The 19,387-nt window shown below is 43.5% G+C and overlaps 1 protein-coding gene across 4 annotated transcripts in view; it reads left to right on the top strand.

The window, feature by feature from the left end:
- LOC137340590 (E3 ubiquitin-protein ligase MGRN1-like) overlaps positions 1–19,387 on the top strand; it is a 186,157-nt gene that overhangs the window by 35,919 nt on the left and 130,851 nt on the right. For all 4 annotated transcript variants that reach the window (XM_068003141.1, XM_068003142.1, XM_068003140.1 and 1 more), the window contains exon 3: positions 14,229–14,317. In XM_068003141.1, coding sequence (XP_067859242.1) covers positions 14,229–14,317 — 89 coding nt within the window. The remainder of the gene's footprint in view (positions 1–14,228; positions 14,318–19,387) is intronic.

The following is a 19,387-nucleotide window of genomic DNA, read 5'->3' as shown; positions in this document are numbered from 1 at the left end:
GGGTCACCGTACTCCCAAGTGAACATTGTTGTTTAACCCCTCTTCTCTTTTCCTCTTCTCCCACCCCCACAAAAAATTAAATCCCTTCTAGTTTCATTCCAAATACAAGTAAATGCAGACTCATAGCCAGCAACAAAAACTTTAACTTGTATAGTGCCTTTACTATAATAAAACATCTCAAAGTGCTCACAGAGGCAAAAATATACAAATAGAAGCAGTGGTGATGAGAAGGATTACAGTGACCTGCCTGCGGCAGGTGGTGAGCGAACCAACACGAGGGAAAAACCTACTTTACCTCGTCCTCACCAATCTACCTGTCGCAGATGTATCTGTCCATGACGGTATTGGTAGAAGTGACCACTGCACAGTCCTCGTGGAGACAAAGTCCCGTCTTCGCACTGAGGACACCATCCAACGTATTGTGTGGCACGATCACCATGCTAAATGGGATAGATTCAGAACAGATCTAGCAGCTCAAAACTGGGCATCCATGAGGTGCTGTGGGCCATCAGCAGCAGCAGAATTGTATTCCAGCACAATCTGTAACCTCATGGCCCGGCATATTCCTCACTCTACCATTACCAACAAGCCAGCGAATCAACCCTGATTCAATGAGGAGTGTAGAAAAGCATGCCAGGAGCAGCACCAGGCGTACCTAAAAATGAGGTGCCAACCTGGTGAAGCTACAACTCAGGACTACATGCATGCTAAACAGCGGAAGCAATATGCTATAGATAGAGCTAAGCGATTCCACAACCAACGGATCAGATCAAAGCTCTGCAGTCCTGCCACATCCAGTCGTGAATGGTGGTGGACAACTAACAGGAGGAGGAGGCTCTGCAAACATCCCCATCCTCAATGATGGTGCAGTCCAGCATGTGAGTGCAAAAGACACGTCTGAAGTGTTTGCAACCATCTTCAGCCAGAAGTGCCGAGTGGATGATCCATCTCGGCCTCCTCCCGATATCCCGACCATCACAGAAACCAGTCTTCAGCCAATTTGATTCACTCCACGTGATATCAAGAAACGGCTGAATGCACTGGATACAGCAAAGGCTATGGGCCCCGACAACATCCTGGCTGTAGTGCTGAAGACTTGTGTTCCAGAACAAGCCGCACCCCTAGCCAAACTGTTCCAGTACAGCTACAACACTGGCATCCACCCGACAATGTGGAAAATTGCCTAGGTATGTCCTGTCCACAAAAAGCAGGACAAATCCAATCCGGCCAATTACCGCCCCATCAGCCTACTCTCAATCATCAGCAAAGTGATGGAAGGTGTCGTCGACGGTGCTATCAAGCGGCACTTACTCACCAATAACCTGCTCACCGATGCTCAGTTTGGGTTCCGCCAGGACCACTCGGCTCCAGACCTCATTACAGCCTTGGTCCAAACGTGGACAAAAGAACTGATTTCCAGAGGTGACTGCCCTTGACATCAAGGCAGCATTTGACCGAGTGTGGCACCAAGGAGCCCCAGTAAAATTGAAGTCAATGGGAATCAGGGGGAAAACTCTCCAGTGGCTGGAGTCATACCGAGCACAAAGGAAGATGGTAGTGGTTGTTGGAGGCCAATCATCTCAGCCCCAGGACATTGCCGCAGGTGTTCCTCAGGGCAATGTCCGAGGCCCAACCATCTTCAGCTACTTCATCAATGACCTCCCCTCCATCATATGGTCAGAAATGGGGATGCTCGCTGATGATTGCACAATGTTCAGTTCCATTCGCAACCCCTCAAATAATGAAGCAGTCCGTGTCCACATGTAGCTAGACCTGAACAACATCCAGGCTTGGGCTGATCAGTGGCAAGTAACATTCGCGCCAGACAAGTGCCAGGCAATGACCATTTCTGACAAGAGAGAGTCTACCACCTCCCCTTGAGGCTACAAGAGCAGGCCAGAGGCTGGGTATTTGTGGCGACTGACTCACCTCCTGACTCCTCAAAGCCTTTCCACCATCTACAAAGCACAAGTCAGGAGTGTGATGGAATACTCTCCACTTGCCTGGATGAGTGCAGCTCCAACAACACTCAAGAAGCTCGACACCATCCAGGACAAAGCAGCCCGCTTGATTGGCACCCCATCCACCATCCTAAACATTCACTCCCTTCACCACTGGCACACTGTGGCTGCAGTGTGTACCATCCACAGGATGCACTGCAGCAACACGCCAAGGCTTCTTCGACAGCACCTCCCAAACCTGCGACCTCTACCACCTAGAAGGACAAGTGCAGCAGGCACATGGGAACAACACCACTTGCATGTTCCCCTCCAAGTCACGCACCATCCCAACTTGGAAATATGTCGCCGTTCCTTCATCGTCGCTGGGTCAAAATCCTGGAACTCCCTTCCTAACAGCACTGTGGGAGAACCTTCACCACACGGACCTGCAGCGGTTCAAGAAGGCGGCTCACCACCACCTTCTCAAGGGCAATTAGGGATGGGCAATAAATGCTGGCCTCGCCAGCGACGCCCATGAATGAATTAAAAAAAAAAAAAATTGAAGAGAGAGTTCTTGAGAACTTTGAAGAAGGGAGTGAGGTAGCAAGATGGAGGGGTTTAGGGAGAGTTCCTGAAAGTTGGGGCCAAAAAACTGGAAGCTTTGTGACCGAAGGTGGAACAGAGGGTGATGAAAAAGAGGCCTGAGCCAAAAGAATAGCGGATACATGCAGGAATATGGAGTTGGAGGAGGTTACAAAGTTATGGAGGGGAGTGGCCATGGAACGACCTGTGAATGAGGAGAAGGATTTTGAGATTGCTGCGTTGAAGGATAGCTGATGAAAATCAAACAGGATAGAAGATAAGAAACACGAGCAGGAGTAGGCCATACGGCCCCTCGAGCTTGCTCCGCCATTGAATAAGGTCATCGCTGATCTTCGATCTCAACTCCACTTTCCCGCTCGATCCCCATATCCCTTGATTCCTCTGGAGTCCAAAAATCTATGTATCTCAGCCTTGAATATACTCAATGACTCAGCATCCACAGCCCTCTGGGGTAGAGAATTCCAAAGATTCACAACCCTCTGCGTGAAGAAATTCCTCCTCATCTCAATCTTAAATGGCCAACCCCTTATCCCGAGACCCTTCCCCCTTGTTCTACACTCTCCAGCCAGGGGAAACAACCTCCCAGCATCTACCCTGTCAAGCCCCCTCAGAATGTTATATGTTTCAATGAGATCACCTCTCCTTCTTCTAAACTCCAGAAAGTATAAGCCCATTCTACTCAATCTCTTCTCCGAGGACAACCCTCACATTCCTGGAATCAATCTAGTGAACCTTCGTTGTACTGCCTCGAAGGCAAGTATATCCTTCCTTCGATAAGGAGACTAAAACTGTACACTGTACTCCAGGTGAGGTCTCACCAAAGCCCTGTACAATTGTAGTAAGACTTCCTTACTCTTATACTCCAACCCCCTTGCAGTAAAGGCCAACATGCCATTTGCCTTCCTAATTCCTTGCTGTACCTGCATGTTAACTTTCTGTGTTTCTTGTATGAGGACACCCAGATCTCTTTCAACACCAACATTTAATAGGATAGAATAATATGGAGTTGATGTCCAGGAAGGATATGGGGCAGAGTTTTGCATGAGTTGCAATTTGTAAAGGATGGAGTTTGGGAAGCCAGGAAGTGGAGTCTGCAGGTGACAAAGACATGGATAAGTGTTTTAGTGGCATTATAAGTGCGGTAGGGATGGAGAAGGATGATGTTGTGGAGATGGGTTTGGTGGTAGCTAGAATACGGGGTTGAAGCTCTGTTCAGGTTTGAACAGGACGCCGAGATCGCGCACTGTTGGGCTTAGCTTGAACCAGCTACCAGTACAGGGATGGAGTTGAGGAAAGGTGTTGAGTTTTTGCTGGGTGTGGAATGAGATGGTTTTAATCTTGCTAATGTTGACTGAAGGAAATTCTTGCCTGTCCAGCACTTGATGCTGGCTAAACATTCAGACAACACAGTGGTGGTTGAGGGTATTAGTAAAGTAGCATGTTAGTGTAAGCTAACACCATGTCTGCAAATAATGTCACCAAGGGACAGCATCCAGACACAGAAAAGGAAAGATCCAGAAATGGAGCTTTGGGTCACACCCATGCCAATGATCTGGGGTGGAAGGGGAAGGTATTATGAAAGATGTGCTGGCTTCACAGGTAGGAGTGGAAACAACCTAGGGAGGTACCAGAGGAGAGATTTGATCCTTTATGTTGTGGAGACAGGTATGCGGCAGCAAACGAAAAGTGGCAGCGCCCAGCAATGAGTGATTATCTTGTAACTGTAGGTGAATAAATATTCGTACGAACATACAAATTAAGAGCAGGAGGAGGCCATTCGGCCCCTCGAGCCTGCTCTGCCATTTGATAAAATCATGGCTGATCTGATTGCGACCTCAACCCTACTTTCCCATCTATATACTATAACTTTTGATTCTCTTATTAATCAGGAATCTATCTAACTCAGCTTTAAAAATATTCAATGACCCTGCTTCCACCACTCTCTGGTGAAGGGAGTTCCCCAGACTCACGACCCTCAGAGGAAAATTTTCTCCTCATCTCCGTCTTAAATGGGAGACCTCTTATTTTTAAACTAGTTCTAGTCTATTCTAGATGTGGTCTCACCAATGCCCTGTACAACTGTAGCAAAACATCCCTACTATTATATTCCATTTCCCTTGCAATAAATACACTTTCCCACGTTATACTCCATCTGCCAAATTTTTGCCCACTCACTTAACCTATCCATATCCTTTTACAGACTCCTTATGACCTCTTCACAACTTACTTTCCTACCTACCTTTTGTGTCAACAGCAAATTTAGCAACCATATGTTCGGTCCCTTCATCCAAGTCATTGATATAGATTGTAAATAGTTGAGGCCCAAGCACTGATCCCTGTGGCACTCCACTCGTTACATCTTGCCAACCTGAAAAGGACACATTTATGCCTACTCTGTTTTCTGTTAGCTAACCAATCCTTTATCCACGCTAATATGTTACCCCCTACACCATGAGCTCTTATTTTGTGTAGTAGCCTTTGATGTGGCACCTTGTCAAAAGCCTTCTGGAAATCCAAAGTACACCACATCCACAGGATCCCCTTTATCCACGTTGCTTGTTACTTCCTCAAAGAACTCTAATAAATTATTCAAACACGATTTCCTTTTCACAAGGTTGTGTTGACTCTGCCTGATTGCATTGAGATTTCCAAATTGCCCTGCTATAACCTCCTTAATAATAGCTTCTAGCATTTTCCCTATGACAGATGTTAAGCTAACTGGCCTGTAGTTTCCTGCTTTCTGTCTCCCTCCTTTCTTGAATAGAGGAGTTACATTTGCAATTTTCCAATCTGATGGGACCTTTCCAGAATCTGGGGAATTTTGGAAAATTAATACCAATGCATCTAGTTTCTCTGCAACCACTTCTTTTAAGACCCTAGGATGAAGTCCATCAGGACCTGGGGACTTGTCAGCTTTTAGCTCTAATTTTTTTCAGAACCCTTTCCCTGGTGATTGTAAATGTGTTCAGTTTCTCCCTCCCTTTCACCTCTTGATTCACAATTATTTCTGTCATGTTATTTGTATCCTCGACAGTGAAGATGGAGGCAAAAATATCTGTTCAATTCAACCGCCATTTCCTTATTCTCCATTATTAATTCCCCAGACTCACTCCCTGGAGGACTAACACTCACTTTACTTACTCTTTTCCTTTTTAAACACAGCAGAAACTCTTGCTGTCTGTTTTTATATTTCTAGCTAGCTTTCTCTTATACTCTAATTTCTCTCTCCTTGTTATTCTTTTAGTCATTCTTTGCTGTTTTTTATATTCTGTCCAATCTTCGGACCTGCCACTAATCTTCGTGGAATTCTATGCTTTTTCTCCCAATTTGATACTATCTTTAACTTCCTTGGTTAGCTACAGATGGTACGTCCTTCCCCTAGAATCTTTCTTTCTCAATGGAATGTACCTTTGCTGAGTATTATGAAATATTTCATTAAATGTCTGCCACTGCATCTCTACTGACATATCCCTTAACCTAATTTCCCAGTTCACTTTAGCCAGCTCTGACTTCATGCCCTCATAATTGCCCTTATTTAAGTTTAAAACACTAGTCCTGGACTTACTCTTCTCTCCCTCAAACTGAATGTGAAATTCAATCATATTGTGATCACTGCTACCTAGAGGCTCCTTTACAATGAGATCATTAATTAATCCTGATACATTACACATTACCAGATCTAGAATAGCCTGCTCTCTGGTTGGCTCTAGAACATGCTGCTCTAAGAAACTGTCCCGAAAGCACCCCATGAACTCATCTTCCAGGCTACCTTTGCCAATCAGATTCTTCCAATCTATATGTAGATTAAAAACACCCATGATTATCACTGTCCCTTTCTCACAAGCCCCCATTATTTCTTCCTGTATACCCTGTCCTACAGTGTGGTTACTGTTAGGGGGCCTATAAACCACTCCCACAAGTGACTTCTTGCCTTTACTATTTCTTATCTCTACCCAAACTGATTCTACATCTTGGTCTTTAGAACTAATGTCATTTCTCTATTATACTCATGTCATCCTTAATTAACAGAGCTAGCCCTCCACCTTTTCCTAGCTTCCTGTCCTTCCGAAATGTCAAGTACCATTGATTATTCAGTTTCCAGCCTGTCATCTTGCAGCCATGTCTTTGTAATGGTTATCAGATCGTACAAATTTATTTATATTTGAGCTGTCAATTCATCCATTTTGTTACAAATGCTAAGCGCATTCAGATACAAGCCTTTATCTGAATAAAGGCTTGTATCTGAATACAAGATTCAGATCTTGTATTCAGATACAAGCCTTTATTCAGATAAAGGCATGTATATGAATGCGCTTAGATAGTGCTGTCTTTTTACTATCTTTGCAACCTCTAGTTTTATCTGCTGGCTCACTCTTAAGTTTGCATGCTCTGTCCCTGCCACTTTCTGATTATCATTTCCCTTATTGCTACCTTGCTCTCTTGCCTTGTTGTCTTACTTTAATTTATCACACCTTCCCTTACTTGATCCCTTGCCCCCACTATTTACCGCCCTAGTTCTACGATTTGCCGGAACACTGGCCCCAGCAGGGTTCAGATGAAGCCTGTCCCAACGGTACAGCTCCCACTTTCCCCACTACTGGTGCCAGTGCCCCATGAATCAAAACCCATTTCTGCCACACCAATCTTTGAGCCACGAATTTAACTCTCATCTTATTTATCCTATGCCAATTTGCTGGTGGCTCAGGTAATAATCCAGAGATTATTACCTTTTGAGGTTCTGCTTTTTAATTTAGCCCCTAGCTGCTCATACTCCCCAAGCAGAACCTCTTCCCTCGTCCTACCTATGTCGTTGGTACCTACGTGGATCACAACAACTGGGTCCTCCCTCTCCCACTGCAAGTACCTTTCCAGCCCAGAGCAGATGTCCTGAACCCTGGCACCGGGCAGGCAACGCGGCCTTCTGGATACTTGTTCTCAGCTGCAGAGAACTGTGTCTATCCCCCTGATTATACTGTACCCTAACACCACTACATTCCTACTAACTCACCCCACTTGAATGACTTCCTGTACCATGGTGCCACGGTCAGTTTGCTCATCCACCCTGCAGCCCCTGCTTTCATCCATACAGGCTGCAAGCACCTCAAACCTGTTGAACAATTGCAAAGGCTGAGCCTCCTCCACTTCTACCTTCTCAATCCCCTTACCTGCCTCGCTCGCAGTCACACCCTCCTGTCCCTGACCACTGACCAATTTAGATGACCCTATCCTAAGGGGTGTGACCGCCTCCTGGTACCGAATGTCCAGGTATTTTTCCCCCTCCCTGATATGTCGCAGTGTCTGCAGCTCGACCTCCAGTTCAATGACTCTGAGCCGAAACTCCTCAAGCCGCAGATACTTACTGCAGACGTGTTTGTCCTGGGTCACACTGGGGTCCAGGAGCTCCCATGTTCTGCAGTCGCTACACATCACCTGCCCTGCCATCTTTATTATGTGTTAATTAATTTATTATTCCTCTTAATCAAATTTATAATTTATAACGCCTACTACTCCCAATAAGCTTCACAATTGCTAGTAAACCTTCTACTACCACTAAAACCTTACAATTACTAAATTACACTCGTTTTGAAAGTTAAACTAGTCAATTACTCACCAACCATTTGACCGAGTGTGGCACCAAGGAGCCCTCGTAAAATTGAAGTCAATGGGAATCAGGGGGATAACTCTCCAGTGGCTGGAGTCATACCTGGCACAATGGAAGATGGTAGTGGTTGTTGGAGGCCAATCATCTCAGCCCCAGGACATTGCTGCAGGAGTTCCTCAGGGCAGTGTCCTCGGCCCAATCATCTTCAGCTGCTTGATCAATGACCTTCCCTCCATCATAAGGTCAGAAATGGGGATGTTCGCTGATGATTGCACAGTGTTCAGTTCCATTCGCAACCCCTCAAATAATGAAGCAGTCCGAGCCCGCATGCAGCAAGACCTGGACAACATCCAGGCTTGGGCTCATAAGTGGCAAGTAACATTCGCGCCAGACAGGTGCCAGGAAATGACTATCTCCAACAAGAGAGAGTCTAACCACCTCCTCTTGACATTCAATGGCATTACCATCGCCACATCCCCCACCATCAACATCCTGGGGGTCACCATTGACCAGAAACTTAACTGGACCAGCCATATAAATATTGTGGCTACAAGAGCAGGTCAGAGGCTGGATATTCTGCGGCGAGTGACTCACCTCCTGACTCCCCAAAGCCTTTCCACCATCTACAAGGCACAAGTCAGGAGTGTGATGGAATACTCTCCACTTGCCTGGATGAGTGCAGCTCCAACAACACTCAAGAAGCTTGACACCATCCAGGACAAAGCAGCCCGCTTGATTGGTACCCCATCCACCACCCTAAACATTCACTCCCTTCACCACCGGCGCACTGTGGCTGCAGTGTGTACCATCCACAGGATGCACTGCAGCAACTCGCCAAGGTTTCTTCGACAGCACCTCCCAAACCCGCGACCTCTACCACCTAGAAGGACACGAGCAGCAGGCACATGGGAACAACACCTGCACGTTCTCCTCCGAGTCACACACCATCCTGACTTGGAAATATATCGCCGTTGCTTCATCGCCACTGGGTCAAAATCCTGGAACTCCCTTCCTCACAGCACTGTGGGTGCACCTTCACCACACAGACTGCAGCGGTTTAAGAAGGTGGCTCACCACCACCTTCTCAAGGGCAATTAGGGATGGGCAATAAATGCTGGCCTTGTCAGCGACGCCCACATCCCATGAACGAATGAAAAAAAATACAGAAGCGGTGGTTACAGTTTTTAAAATTGTTTCACAACAATTACTTTCTTTGAACCCAGTAACTTTCCCAATGATTGGGGAAGGTTTGTACTGATATTTGGTAGCAAAACTGACTCGCTTTCTGTATACAGGGGAGCAGGAGTACTTTAGCTGCTCAGTCTGACAACAGTCATATTTGTTTGTCTCCTTTGTTCGCAGTGTCAGTGCCATTTGGGTTGTATTGCAGGTAATTCCGCTACTTTTAGAAGCCTGTTTATAACTTTGGTGCTCATTGCCTCTGAGTTCAATAATTTTGCATGTTTATTGCCAACTACAGCAGGGCAGTGTTGGCAAACACGTAGTGTAAATGACTGAGATGATGAGTAAGCCATGCATATTTCCAGACAATAAACAAATATCATTAGGGTCTTGAAAGACAATTTTTCATCTTTGCTTTGTGATTGGATTTCAGGTTTACAGTCTGCAGTCATCATGGAAACACATTATCATAGTAGGTACAGTGCAGGAGGAGGCCATTTGGCACATCGTGCCTATGCCGGCTCTTTGAAAGAGCTATCCAATTAGCCCTATTCCCCTTCTCTTTCCCATAGCCCTGTAAATTTTTTTCATTCAAGTATTTATCCAATTTCTTTTTGAAAGTTACTATTGAATTTGCTTCCACCACTCTTTCAGGCAGTGCATTCCAGATCATCTCAACTCGCTGCATTTAAAAAAAAATTCCTCATGTCGCCTCTGGTTCTTTTGCCAATTACCTTAAATCTGTGTCCTCTGGTTACCGACTCTTCTGCCAGTGGAAACAGTTTCTCCTTATTTACTCTATCAAAACCGTTCATGATTTTGAACACCTCTATCAAATCTCCCCTTAACCTTCTCTGTTCTAAGGAGCTGCTTCAGTCTCTCCACATCACTGAAGTCCCTTATACCTGGTACCATTCTAGTAAATCTCTTCTGCACCTTCTCTAAGGCCTTGACATCTTTTCTAAGGTGTGGTGCCCAGAAATGAACACAACACTACAGCTGCGGCCTAACCAGTGATTTATAAAAGTTTAGCATAACTTCTTGCTTTTGTACTCAATGCCTCTATCAATAAAGCCCAGAATCCCATATGCTTTTTTTAACAGCCTTCTTAACGTGTGTACATAAACCTCCAGGTCTCTCTGTTCCTGCGCTCCCTTTAAAATTGTACCATTTAGTTTATATTGCCTCTCCTTATTCTTCCTACCAGAATGTCTCACTTCACACTTCTCTGTGTTAAATTTAATCTGCCATGCGTCTGCCCATTTCACCAGCCTATCTACGTCCTCCTGAAGTCTGTTACTATCTTCCACATTGTTTACTACATTCCCGAGTTTTGTGTCAACTGCAAACTTTGAAATTATACCCAAGTCCAGGTCATCAATATGTATCAAAAATAATAGAAATTACAAGTTTCTTTTAAAAAGAGAGACAGTACCACCGGTTACAGTGCATTTGTTTTAATTTCACTTTTATGTAGGCTATTTTCTTACCCGTTCATTCTTTTTAATATATTTAAATAGTTGAGGTCTATTGAGGATTTGTACTTTTTGTGCTGTAGGAAACATAGAAACTAGGAGCAGGAGTAGGCCATTCTGCCCATCGATCCTGCTCCGCCATTCAATCTGATCATGACTGATCCTTTATCTCAATACCATATTCCCGCTCTCTTCCCCATACCCCTTGATGTTTTTTGTGTCTAGAAATCTAACTAGCTCCTTCTTAAATATATTCAGTGACTTGGCCTCCACAGCCTTCTGTGCTGGAGAATTCCACTGGTTCACCACTCTCTGAGTGAAGAAATTTCTCCTCATCTCAGTCCTAAATGTCCTACCCCTTATCCTGAGACTGTGACCCCCTTGTTCTTGACCCCCCCAGCCAGGGGAAACATCCTCCCTGCATCCAGTCTGTCTAGCCCTGTCAGAATGTTATATGTTTCAATTAGGTCCCCTCTCATTCTTCTAAACTCGAGTGAATACAAGCCGAGTCGACCCAATCTCTCCTCATACAACAGTCCTGCCATCCCGGGAATCAGTCTGGTGAACCTTTGCTGCACTCCCTCTATGGCAAGTATATCCTTTCTTGGGTAAGGAGACCAAAACTGCACACAATACTCCAGGTGTGGTCTCACCAAGTCCCTCTTTAACTGCAGGAAGACATCCTTGCTCCTGTACTCAAACCCTCTTGCAATGAAGGCCAACATACCATTTGCCTTTCTAACTGCTTGCTGCACCTGCATGTTTGCTTTCAGTTACTGGTGTACAAGGACACCCAGGTCCCTTTGTACATCAACATTTCCCAATCTATCACACTTTAAATAATATTGTGTCTTTCTGTTTTTCCTTCCGAAGTGCATAACTTCGCATTTATTCACATTATACTTCATCTGCCACGTATTTGCCCACTCACTCAACTTGTCTAAATCGCCTTGAAGCCTCTTTGCGTCCTCTTCACAACTCACAATCCCACCTAGTTTTGTGTCGTCAGCAAGCTTGAAAACATTTGGTTACCTCATCCGAATCATTGATATAATCTCGTGAATAGCTGGGGCCCAAGCAAATGGGAATAGCTGAGTTTTTGAATAAAATTCAAATGATTTGGCACCTGTTTGTCACCAACATTGAGAGTTTAGTAAAGTTGGAATAGACATGAATTTATGAAGTATTGGGAGTTAAAAAAAGAATCCTCCCCTGTTGTTAAGTTGCTGATTCATGCTGGGGTTATGGTTAGCACTTCCACTGTTGCCAGCTACATTCTGGTACTTCACTCAAGTGGCTTTTCTTCAAATGTGAACCCAGACTGTGAGTGTTGACAGGCAGTTGAACTGTGGGAGCATTGTTACAGAGCCTGTTCCTGCCTTCACTGGATATCCATAAACAGGCAGTTTTCACCCGGAGTCTCTGGATAGCAACAGGAGTGGAGTCTCTGCTGATTTTCCCTCCCTTCTTAGTCTAGGCTGTTGAGGCCAATTGTAGTAGCTTTACCACTCGTCCAGCTCAGATCAGCTAACTCAACATAGACCAGGTATTGTACTTGTACCTTCTTATAGCTCGGCTGCGAATCAGAGTGTTTACCAACTGAGACAATGGGGCATGTGGAGTCAGCCCTGCCTTGTGTATTCCTGCCCTTAGTATAAAGGGGACAGTTTTGTTAGCCATAAGGAGAACATGAAGTTATGATTATGGTATCAGCCATGGCTCAGAGGTACCACTCTCACTTCTGAATCAGAAGATTGTGGGTTCAAGTCCCACTCCAGCGACTGAGCACAAAATCTAGCTGATATTCTGGTCTTGCCCTATCGGGGGTGCCAACCTTCGGAAGAGACGTTGAACCGAGGACCTGTCTGCCCTCTCAGGTGGATGTAAAAACTCTCAGCATTATTTCGAAGAAGAGCAGGGGAGCCCTCTCCGGTATCCTGGCCAATATTTATCCCTCGACCAACATCACTAAAACAGATTACCTGGTCATTTCTCACATTGCTGTTTGTGGGACCTTGCTGTGCGCAAATTGGCTGCCGCATTTCCTACATTACAATAGTGACTACCTCATAAGTACATAATTGGCTGTAAAGAGCTTTGGGACGTCCTGAGGTCATGAAAGGCACTATATAAGTGCAAGTCTTTTATTATGCCATACAGCAGTGAACATTCCTTTCAGAATTTGTGTAATGTGATTTTTAAAAACTTATAGATATAACACTTCGGACCTATTCAAAATGGTGAAACGCAGTAAAATGCTAAATATTTCCAGCTTGTTAACCATTTGTATTTTGAACTGAAGGCATCCTTGTCTATTTATTACATTGGGGACAGTTACAAGTGCTTTTCATTCTAAGATTCAAACTGTGCATTCTGTTTCTTGCCCCCGGCTACATTGGAAAGACTGCTGAATAGTGTCTAAACACTGAATATGAACGCTGCACTCTGTGGTACTATATACCTGCACAGTTTCACCTTTCCCAGTAAGGCATGACCATGTGATGGAATTGAACAATCATTCTATTCATTTCCTTTGCTTAGAAAATTACAATGATATCCCTTGTCTGAGTCCTATCATTTATTTTAATATACAATCTTTTACCAAATTACATTTATTAAATTGTGATATATTTGTAGACATCTATAGGTTTTGAACAAATTCCTAGCTTTGAGTGTTTGAAGGTTGATTTTTATTGACTTCCCTCGTAGGCCATATCCTGCTATTGTTCTTTTCAGTGCTTGCTTTTATACTGCTCAATTTTATTTGTATGTAACATCTTAATTTTTATTTTAACAGTTCTGGAAAATAGATGCTCAGTAAATGAGTTGGTTTTAATTGCTTTTCACCATCAGTAAGCTAAAATTAAAAGCTAATAGAAATTGCTTTCTGGAATGTACAACCTGAAAGGATGGTGGAAGCAGATTCAGTCGTAACTTTCAAAAGGGAATTGGATAAATGTTTGAAAAGTAAAAATTTGCAGGGCTACAGGGAAAGAGCAGGGGAGTGGGACTAATGGAATAGCTCTTTCAAAGAGCAGACACGATGGGCTGAATGGCCTCCATCTGTGCTGTATGATTCTATCTGTTTTAGTACGTACATATGGTAAATATGGTGATGTGCAGAGATTCTAATTTTACAGCACTGTTTGGCTTTTCTGCCTCTGACCCTAAATTTTTCCTTGGTATTCACAGTATCTACTTGATGCACATCTATTTAAACTTGAATTTGTCAAATGAGATGATTTTGCGGTGCGGTGCCTGCTGAACTTACTTTCCTTCCTTCCTTCCTTATAGACTGGAGCCAGGACATGCGTGCAACCTAATACTAACAAGATACTCCAAAAGCTTTCTTTATTGTCTTGAATTTTAGGTTTTTACTATAGACTGTTGTATTTGTATATTGATCTGACTTTTTTTAAATCTTAGTTTCCATACGTGACGCCAGCTGCTCATGAGCCTGTGAAGACGTTACGCAGTTTGGTTAATATTCGAAAAGACTCTCTTCGCTTGGTCAGGTGAGTACCTGTACAAAAACTAGAAAAAAATTGGTGCTAAATTTTTGCAATGTCTGTATAATTTCATTTGTTCATGGTGCAATTGATTGTGTCTTTGTGAATTATTCTGTGTTGTAAAACAAATAATGACATTGGTTATTCCAGATTGTTAAGCAAGCTGCCATAAAATCTTAATCTTCAAATATTTTTCAACTGTTATGTTCTTCTTTATACGCACGCACGCACGCACGCACGCACACACACAAACTCTCTCTCTCTCTGTGCACCATTCTCTTAACTGAGGCAGTCAGGCTTCCATCCTAGACTTCTGTCAGTATATGAGTCGCTAAACAGAAGCACTATTTGATATTACCCCCAGGGAGCCTGGCTGTGTTGAGAGCTGAAGAAGTGGAAAATTGCCCATGTGAGCTCATATTTATCATACCATGGTGCTACAGCTTTTTACACAAGTAGCCTGAATATATTTTAAATGTTTATGGATGAGTCACAATAAACAGAAAAGAAACTAATGGAACTAATTATAAATAAAGACTAATTATAAATAAAGTTTTACTCCCAAACAATCGGGAGTAGAGATTGCCAAATTGGAAAACTACATGCATTGCAGGGACTTTCATGTATTTAATGGTTTCTGTCTTTTTCTGTGACAACTTTAATCGAACTACGCAAAGTTTGCAAATGCATGTTGAAATGCATTGTGTCATGGTCAACCACCATACAGTAAATCTTGATAGAAATCAAGTTTATTTGAATTTCATTTGAAATAAAATTAATTTCTCTAACATAACCACAACTTGCATTTATATAGTGCCTTTAAAGGATCAAGATGTCCCAAGGCATTTCAAAAGACAAACGCAATGGCGTGCATTAGAACATTGGAAGCAATATTACAAGGATAGATATTGAAGGCAGAGAAAGTAGTAGTAAGCTGGGTGTAGGGAGGGAGTTGGGATTATAGGAGGAGAGAGAAGAGGAATTGTATCTGAAGTGTGAACCACAAGATAGGAAAATGGTTAGATCTAGAGAGATTCTTTCTGCCAAATAAATTGGTACTGCAGGGAGTCCATTCGCTAAATCTTTTAGTCATCCTTCAAGTTCTATTAAATCAGCCTCATAATTCACCATCTTGTTCTAGATTTAAGTTATATATTCCTTCTATACCTTGCTGTCGAGCTACCTTTACAACATCTGGGGATACATTTTTCCACAAGGCGCCAGCCCTAAGTTTAAAAAAAAATATGTTGTTTTTCTTTTAATAATGGGATTGCTCTCTTCCTCCTATTGACTTAATTCTGACTTTTCGATTTCAAAATTGGTTGATAATTGAAGCCAACTCTTTATTTCTGTTATTGATGTGGTTTTCTTGCTATTACAATTCATGTTATGTAAGTTAAGTGAAATCAAGACCTGTAAAAATGATAATTATGCCAGTTAAAGTTGTCAAAATCATAATGTTAAATTAAAAGGATCAAACATAACCCTTAGAATCATAGAATGGTTACAGCATGGAAGGAGGCCATTTGGCCCATCGAGTCCGTGCCGGCTCTATGCAAGAGCAATCCAGCTAGTCCCACTCCCCCGCTCTATCCCTGTAGCCTTATAATTTTTTTCCTTTTCAAGTACTTATCCAGTTCTCTTTTGAAGGCCATGATTGAATCTGCCTCAGGCAGTGCATTCCAGATCCTAAGCACTTGCTGTGTAAAAAAAAAAAAACAATTTTTCCTCATGTAACCTTTGGTTCTTTTGCCAATCACCTTAAATCTATGTCCTCTGGTTCTTGACCCTTCCATCAATGGGCACAGTTTCTCTCTGTCTAGACCCTTCATGATTTTGAATACCTCTATCAAATCTCCTCGCAACTGTCTCGGTTCCAAGGAGAATAACCCTAGCTTCTCCAGTCTATCCACGTAACTGAAGTCCCTCACCCTTGGAATCATTCTCGTAAATGTCTTCTGCACCCTCTCTAAGGCCTTCACATCTTCCCTAAAGTGCAGTGCCCAGAACTGGATACAATACTCCAGTTGTGGCCAAACCAGTGTTTTCTAAAAGTTCATCTGACTTCCTTACTTTTGTACTCTATGCCTCTATTTATAAAGGCCAGGATCCCATATGCTTTTGTAAAACCGCTTTCTCAACCTGCCCTGCCACCTTCAATGATTTGTGCACATATACCCCCAGATCTCTCTGTTCCTGTACCCCTTTTAGAATTGTGGCCTCTAGTTTATATTGCCTTTCCTCGTTCTTCCTACCAAAATGTATCTCTTCGCATTTTTCTGTGTTAAATTTCATCTGCCACGTGTACACCCATGCCACCAGCCTGTCTATATCCCCTTGAAGTCTATCACTATCTTCCTCACTGTTTGCTACCCTTCCAAGTTTTGTGTCACGCTTTTTTGAAAGTCCACATATACCACATCAACTGCATTGCCCTCATCTACCCTCTCTGCTACCTCATCAAAAAATCTCTTATCAGGTTAGTTAAACACTATTTGCCTTTAATAAATCTGTGCTGGCTTTCCCTAATCAATCCACACTCATCCAAGTGACTGTTAATTCTGTCCTGGGTTATCGTTTCTAAAAGTTTCCCCCCAAATCCTTGAGGTTCACTTGACTGTTTCCTGGGAAAGGTTGGACAAGTTGGGCCTGTATATACTGGAGCTTAGAAGAATGAGAGGTGATCTTATTGAAACATGAAAGATCCTGAGGGGACTCGAAGGGGTAGATGCTGAGGGGATATTTCCCCTTGCGGGAGAGACTAGAACTAGGGGCCACAGTTTAAAAAAAAAATAAGGGGTCTCCCATTTAAGACTGAGATGAGGAGAAATTTTTTCTTTCAGAGAGTCGTGAGTCTGTGGAACTCCCTTCCCCAGAGAGCGGTGGAGGCAGGGTCATTGAATATTTTTAAGGCTGAGTTAGATAGATTCCTGATTAACGAGGGAGTCAAAGGTTATAGTAGGTAGACGGGAAAGTAGGGTTGAGGTCACAATCAGATGGGCCATGATATTATCAACGGATGTTTGGAAGATTATGGCCAGTACCTACGCAATTTCCACCTTTACTTCCCTCAGCAACCTAGGATGTATCCCATTCAAACCGGATGACTTATCTACTTTTAAGTACAGCTAGCCTTTCAAGTACCTCTTTTATCAATTTTTAGCCAATCCAGTATCTCAGCTATATCTTTACTGAGACTCTGGCAGCATCTTCTTCCTTGGTAAAGACAGATGCAAGGTACTCATTTAGTACCTCGGCCATTCCCTCTGCCTCCACGAGTAGATTGCTTTTATGGTCCCTAATCAGCCCCACCCCTCCTCTTACTACCCATTTACTGTTTACGTGCCTGTAGAAGACTTTTGGATTCCCTGTTATGTTGGCTGCCAGTCTATTCTCATTCTCTCTTTGCCCCTCTTATTTCCCTTTTCATTTCCCCTCTGAACTTTCTGTATTCTGCCTGGTTCTCATTTGTGTCATCAACCTGACATCTGTCATACGCCCCTTTTTTCCGTTTCATCTTACTCACTATCTCTTTTGTCGTCCAGGGAGCTCTGGCTTTAGTTGCTCTACCTTTCTGCCTCGTGGGAATGTGCCTAGACTGTACCCAAACCATCTCCTCTTTAAAGGCTGTCCACTGTTCAAATACAGTTTTGCCTGCCAATCTTTGATTCCAATTTACCCCGGCCAGATCTGTTCTCATCCCATTGAAATTGGCCCTCTTCCAATTGAGTATTTTTACTTTAGAGTGGTTTGTGTCCTTTTCCGTAGCTATTCTAAACCTTATGATACTCAGATCGCTGCTCCATAAATGCTCCCCCACTGACACTTGCTCCTCTTGGTCTGCCTCATTCCCTAGAACCAAGTCCAGCAATGTCTCCTTCCTCATTGGGCTGGAAAGTACTGGTTAAGAAAGTTATCCTGAACACATTTCAAAAATTCCTCCTCCCCCACCTTTTCCCCTTATTATTGTTATCCCAGTCTGTATTAGGATAGTTGATGTCCCCAGTTATCATTACTCTATAGCTTTTGCACCTCTCTGTAATTTCCCTGCAAACTTGCTCCTCTATAATTCTACCCACTAGTTGGTGGCCTATGGAGTACACCCAGTAGTGTAATGGCACCTCTTTTATTTCTTAACTCTAACCAAATAGATTCTGTACTTAACCCCTCAAGGACATCATCTCTCTTTAGTACTGCAATATTCTCCTTAATCAGTACTGCCACCCCCCTCCTTTCTTCTTCCCTATCTTTCCTGTACACCTTATATCCAGGAATATTTAGTACCCAATCCTACCCTATTTTGAGCCAGGTCTCCGTTATTGCCAGGATATCGTATTCCCATGTGGCAATTTGCGCCTGCAGCTCACTAACCTTGTTTACCATGCTTCATGCGTTTACATACATGCACTGCAAACCAGTCTTAGACTTTCTTGTACTCTCTCTTAGTCTGATCCCACCTAATACTGTACTATTACTTGCTCTAGTGCTATCTTTCTACCCCGATCCTTTGTGCCTCTTGTTTCTCCTTTCCATTGCTACATCCTGGTACCCATCTCCCTGCCAAATTAGTTTAAATCTCCCCCACAACAGCGCTAGCGAACCTCCCTGCAAGGACATTGGTCCCAGCTCCGTTGAGGTGTAACCCATCCGGCCTGTACAGGTCCCACCTTCCCCAGAACTGGTCCTAATGCCCCAGGAATCTAAAGCCCTCCCTCCTGCACCATATCTCCAGCCACGCATTCATCTGCTCTATCCTCCTATTTCTATACTCACTAGCGCGTGGCATCGGGAGTAATCCGGAGATTACTACCTTTGAGGTCCTGTTTCTTAATCTGTTTTCTAACTCCTTAAAATCTGCCTGCAGCCCTCATCCCTCTTTTTACCTATGGGTTTTGATTACTGAATGCCACTTTTGCTTCAGTGCGCTTTGGCTCAAAAATGGCAGTGGTCAGTTTCGAACTGACATCTGAGTATACTGAAGCAAATTGGTGAGAAATCCCCCCCTCTCTGCTTGGACTTGGTACAGGGTGGAGTTTAATTCCAGTTTAGAGTGAAGTCAGTTTCTAAAAAGTGCTC

This window comes from Heptranchias perlo, chromosome 22, assembly GCF_035084215.1.
Source record: "Heptranchias perlo isolate sHepPer1 chromosome 22, sHepPer1.hap1, whole genome shotgun sequence".
Lineage (NCBI taxonomy): Eukaryota > Metazoa > Chordata > Chondrichthyes > Hexanchiformes > Hexanchidae > Heptranchias > Heptranchias perlo.
This window is presented reverse-complemented; position numbering and strand designations above follow the sequence as displayed.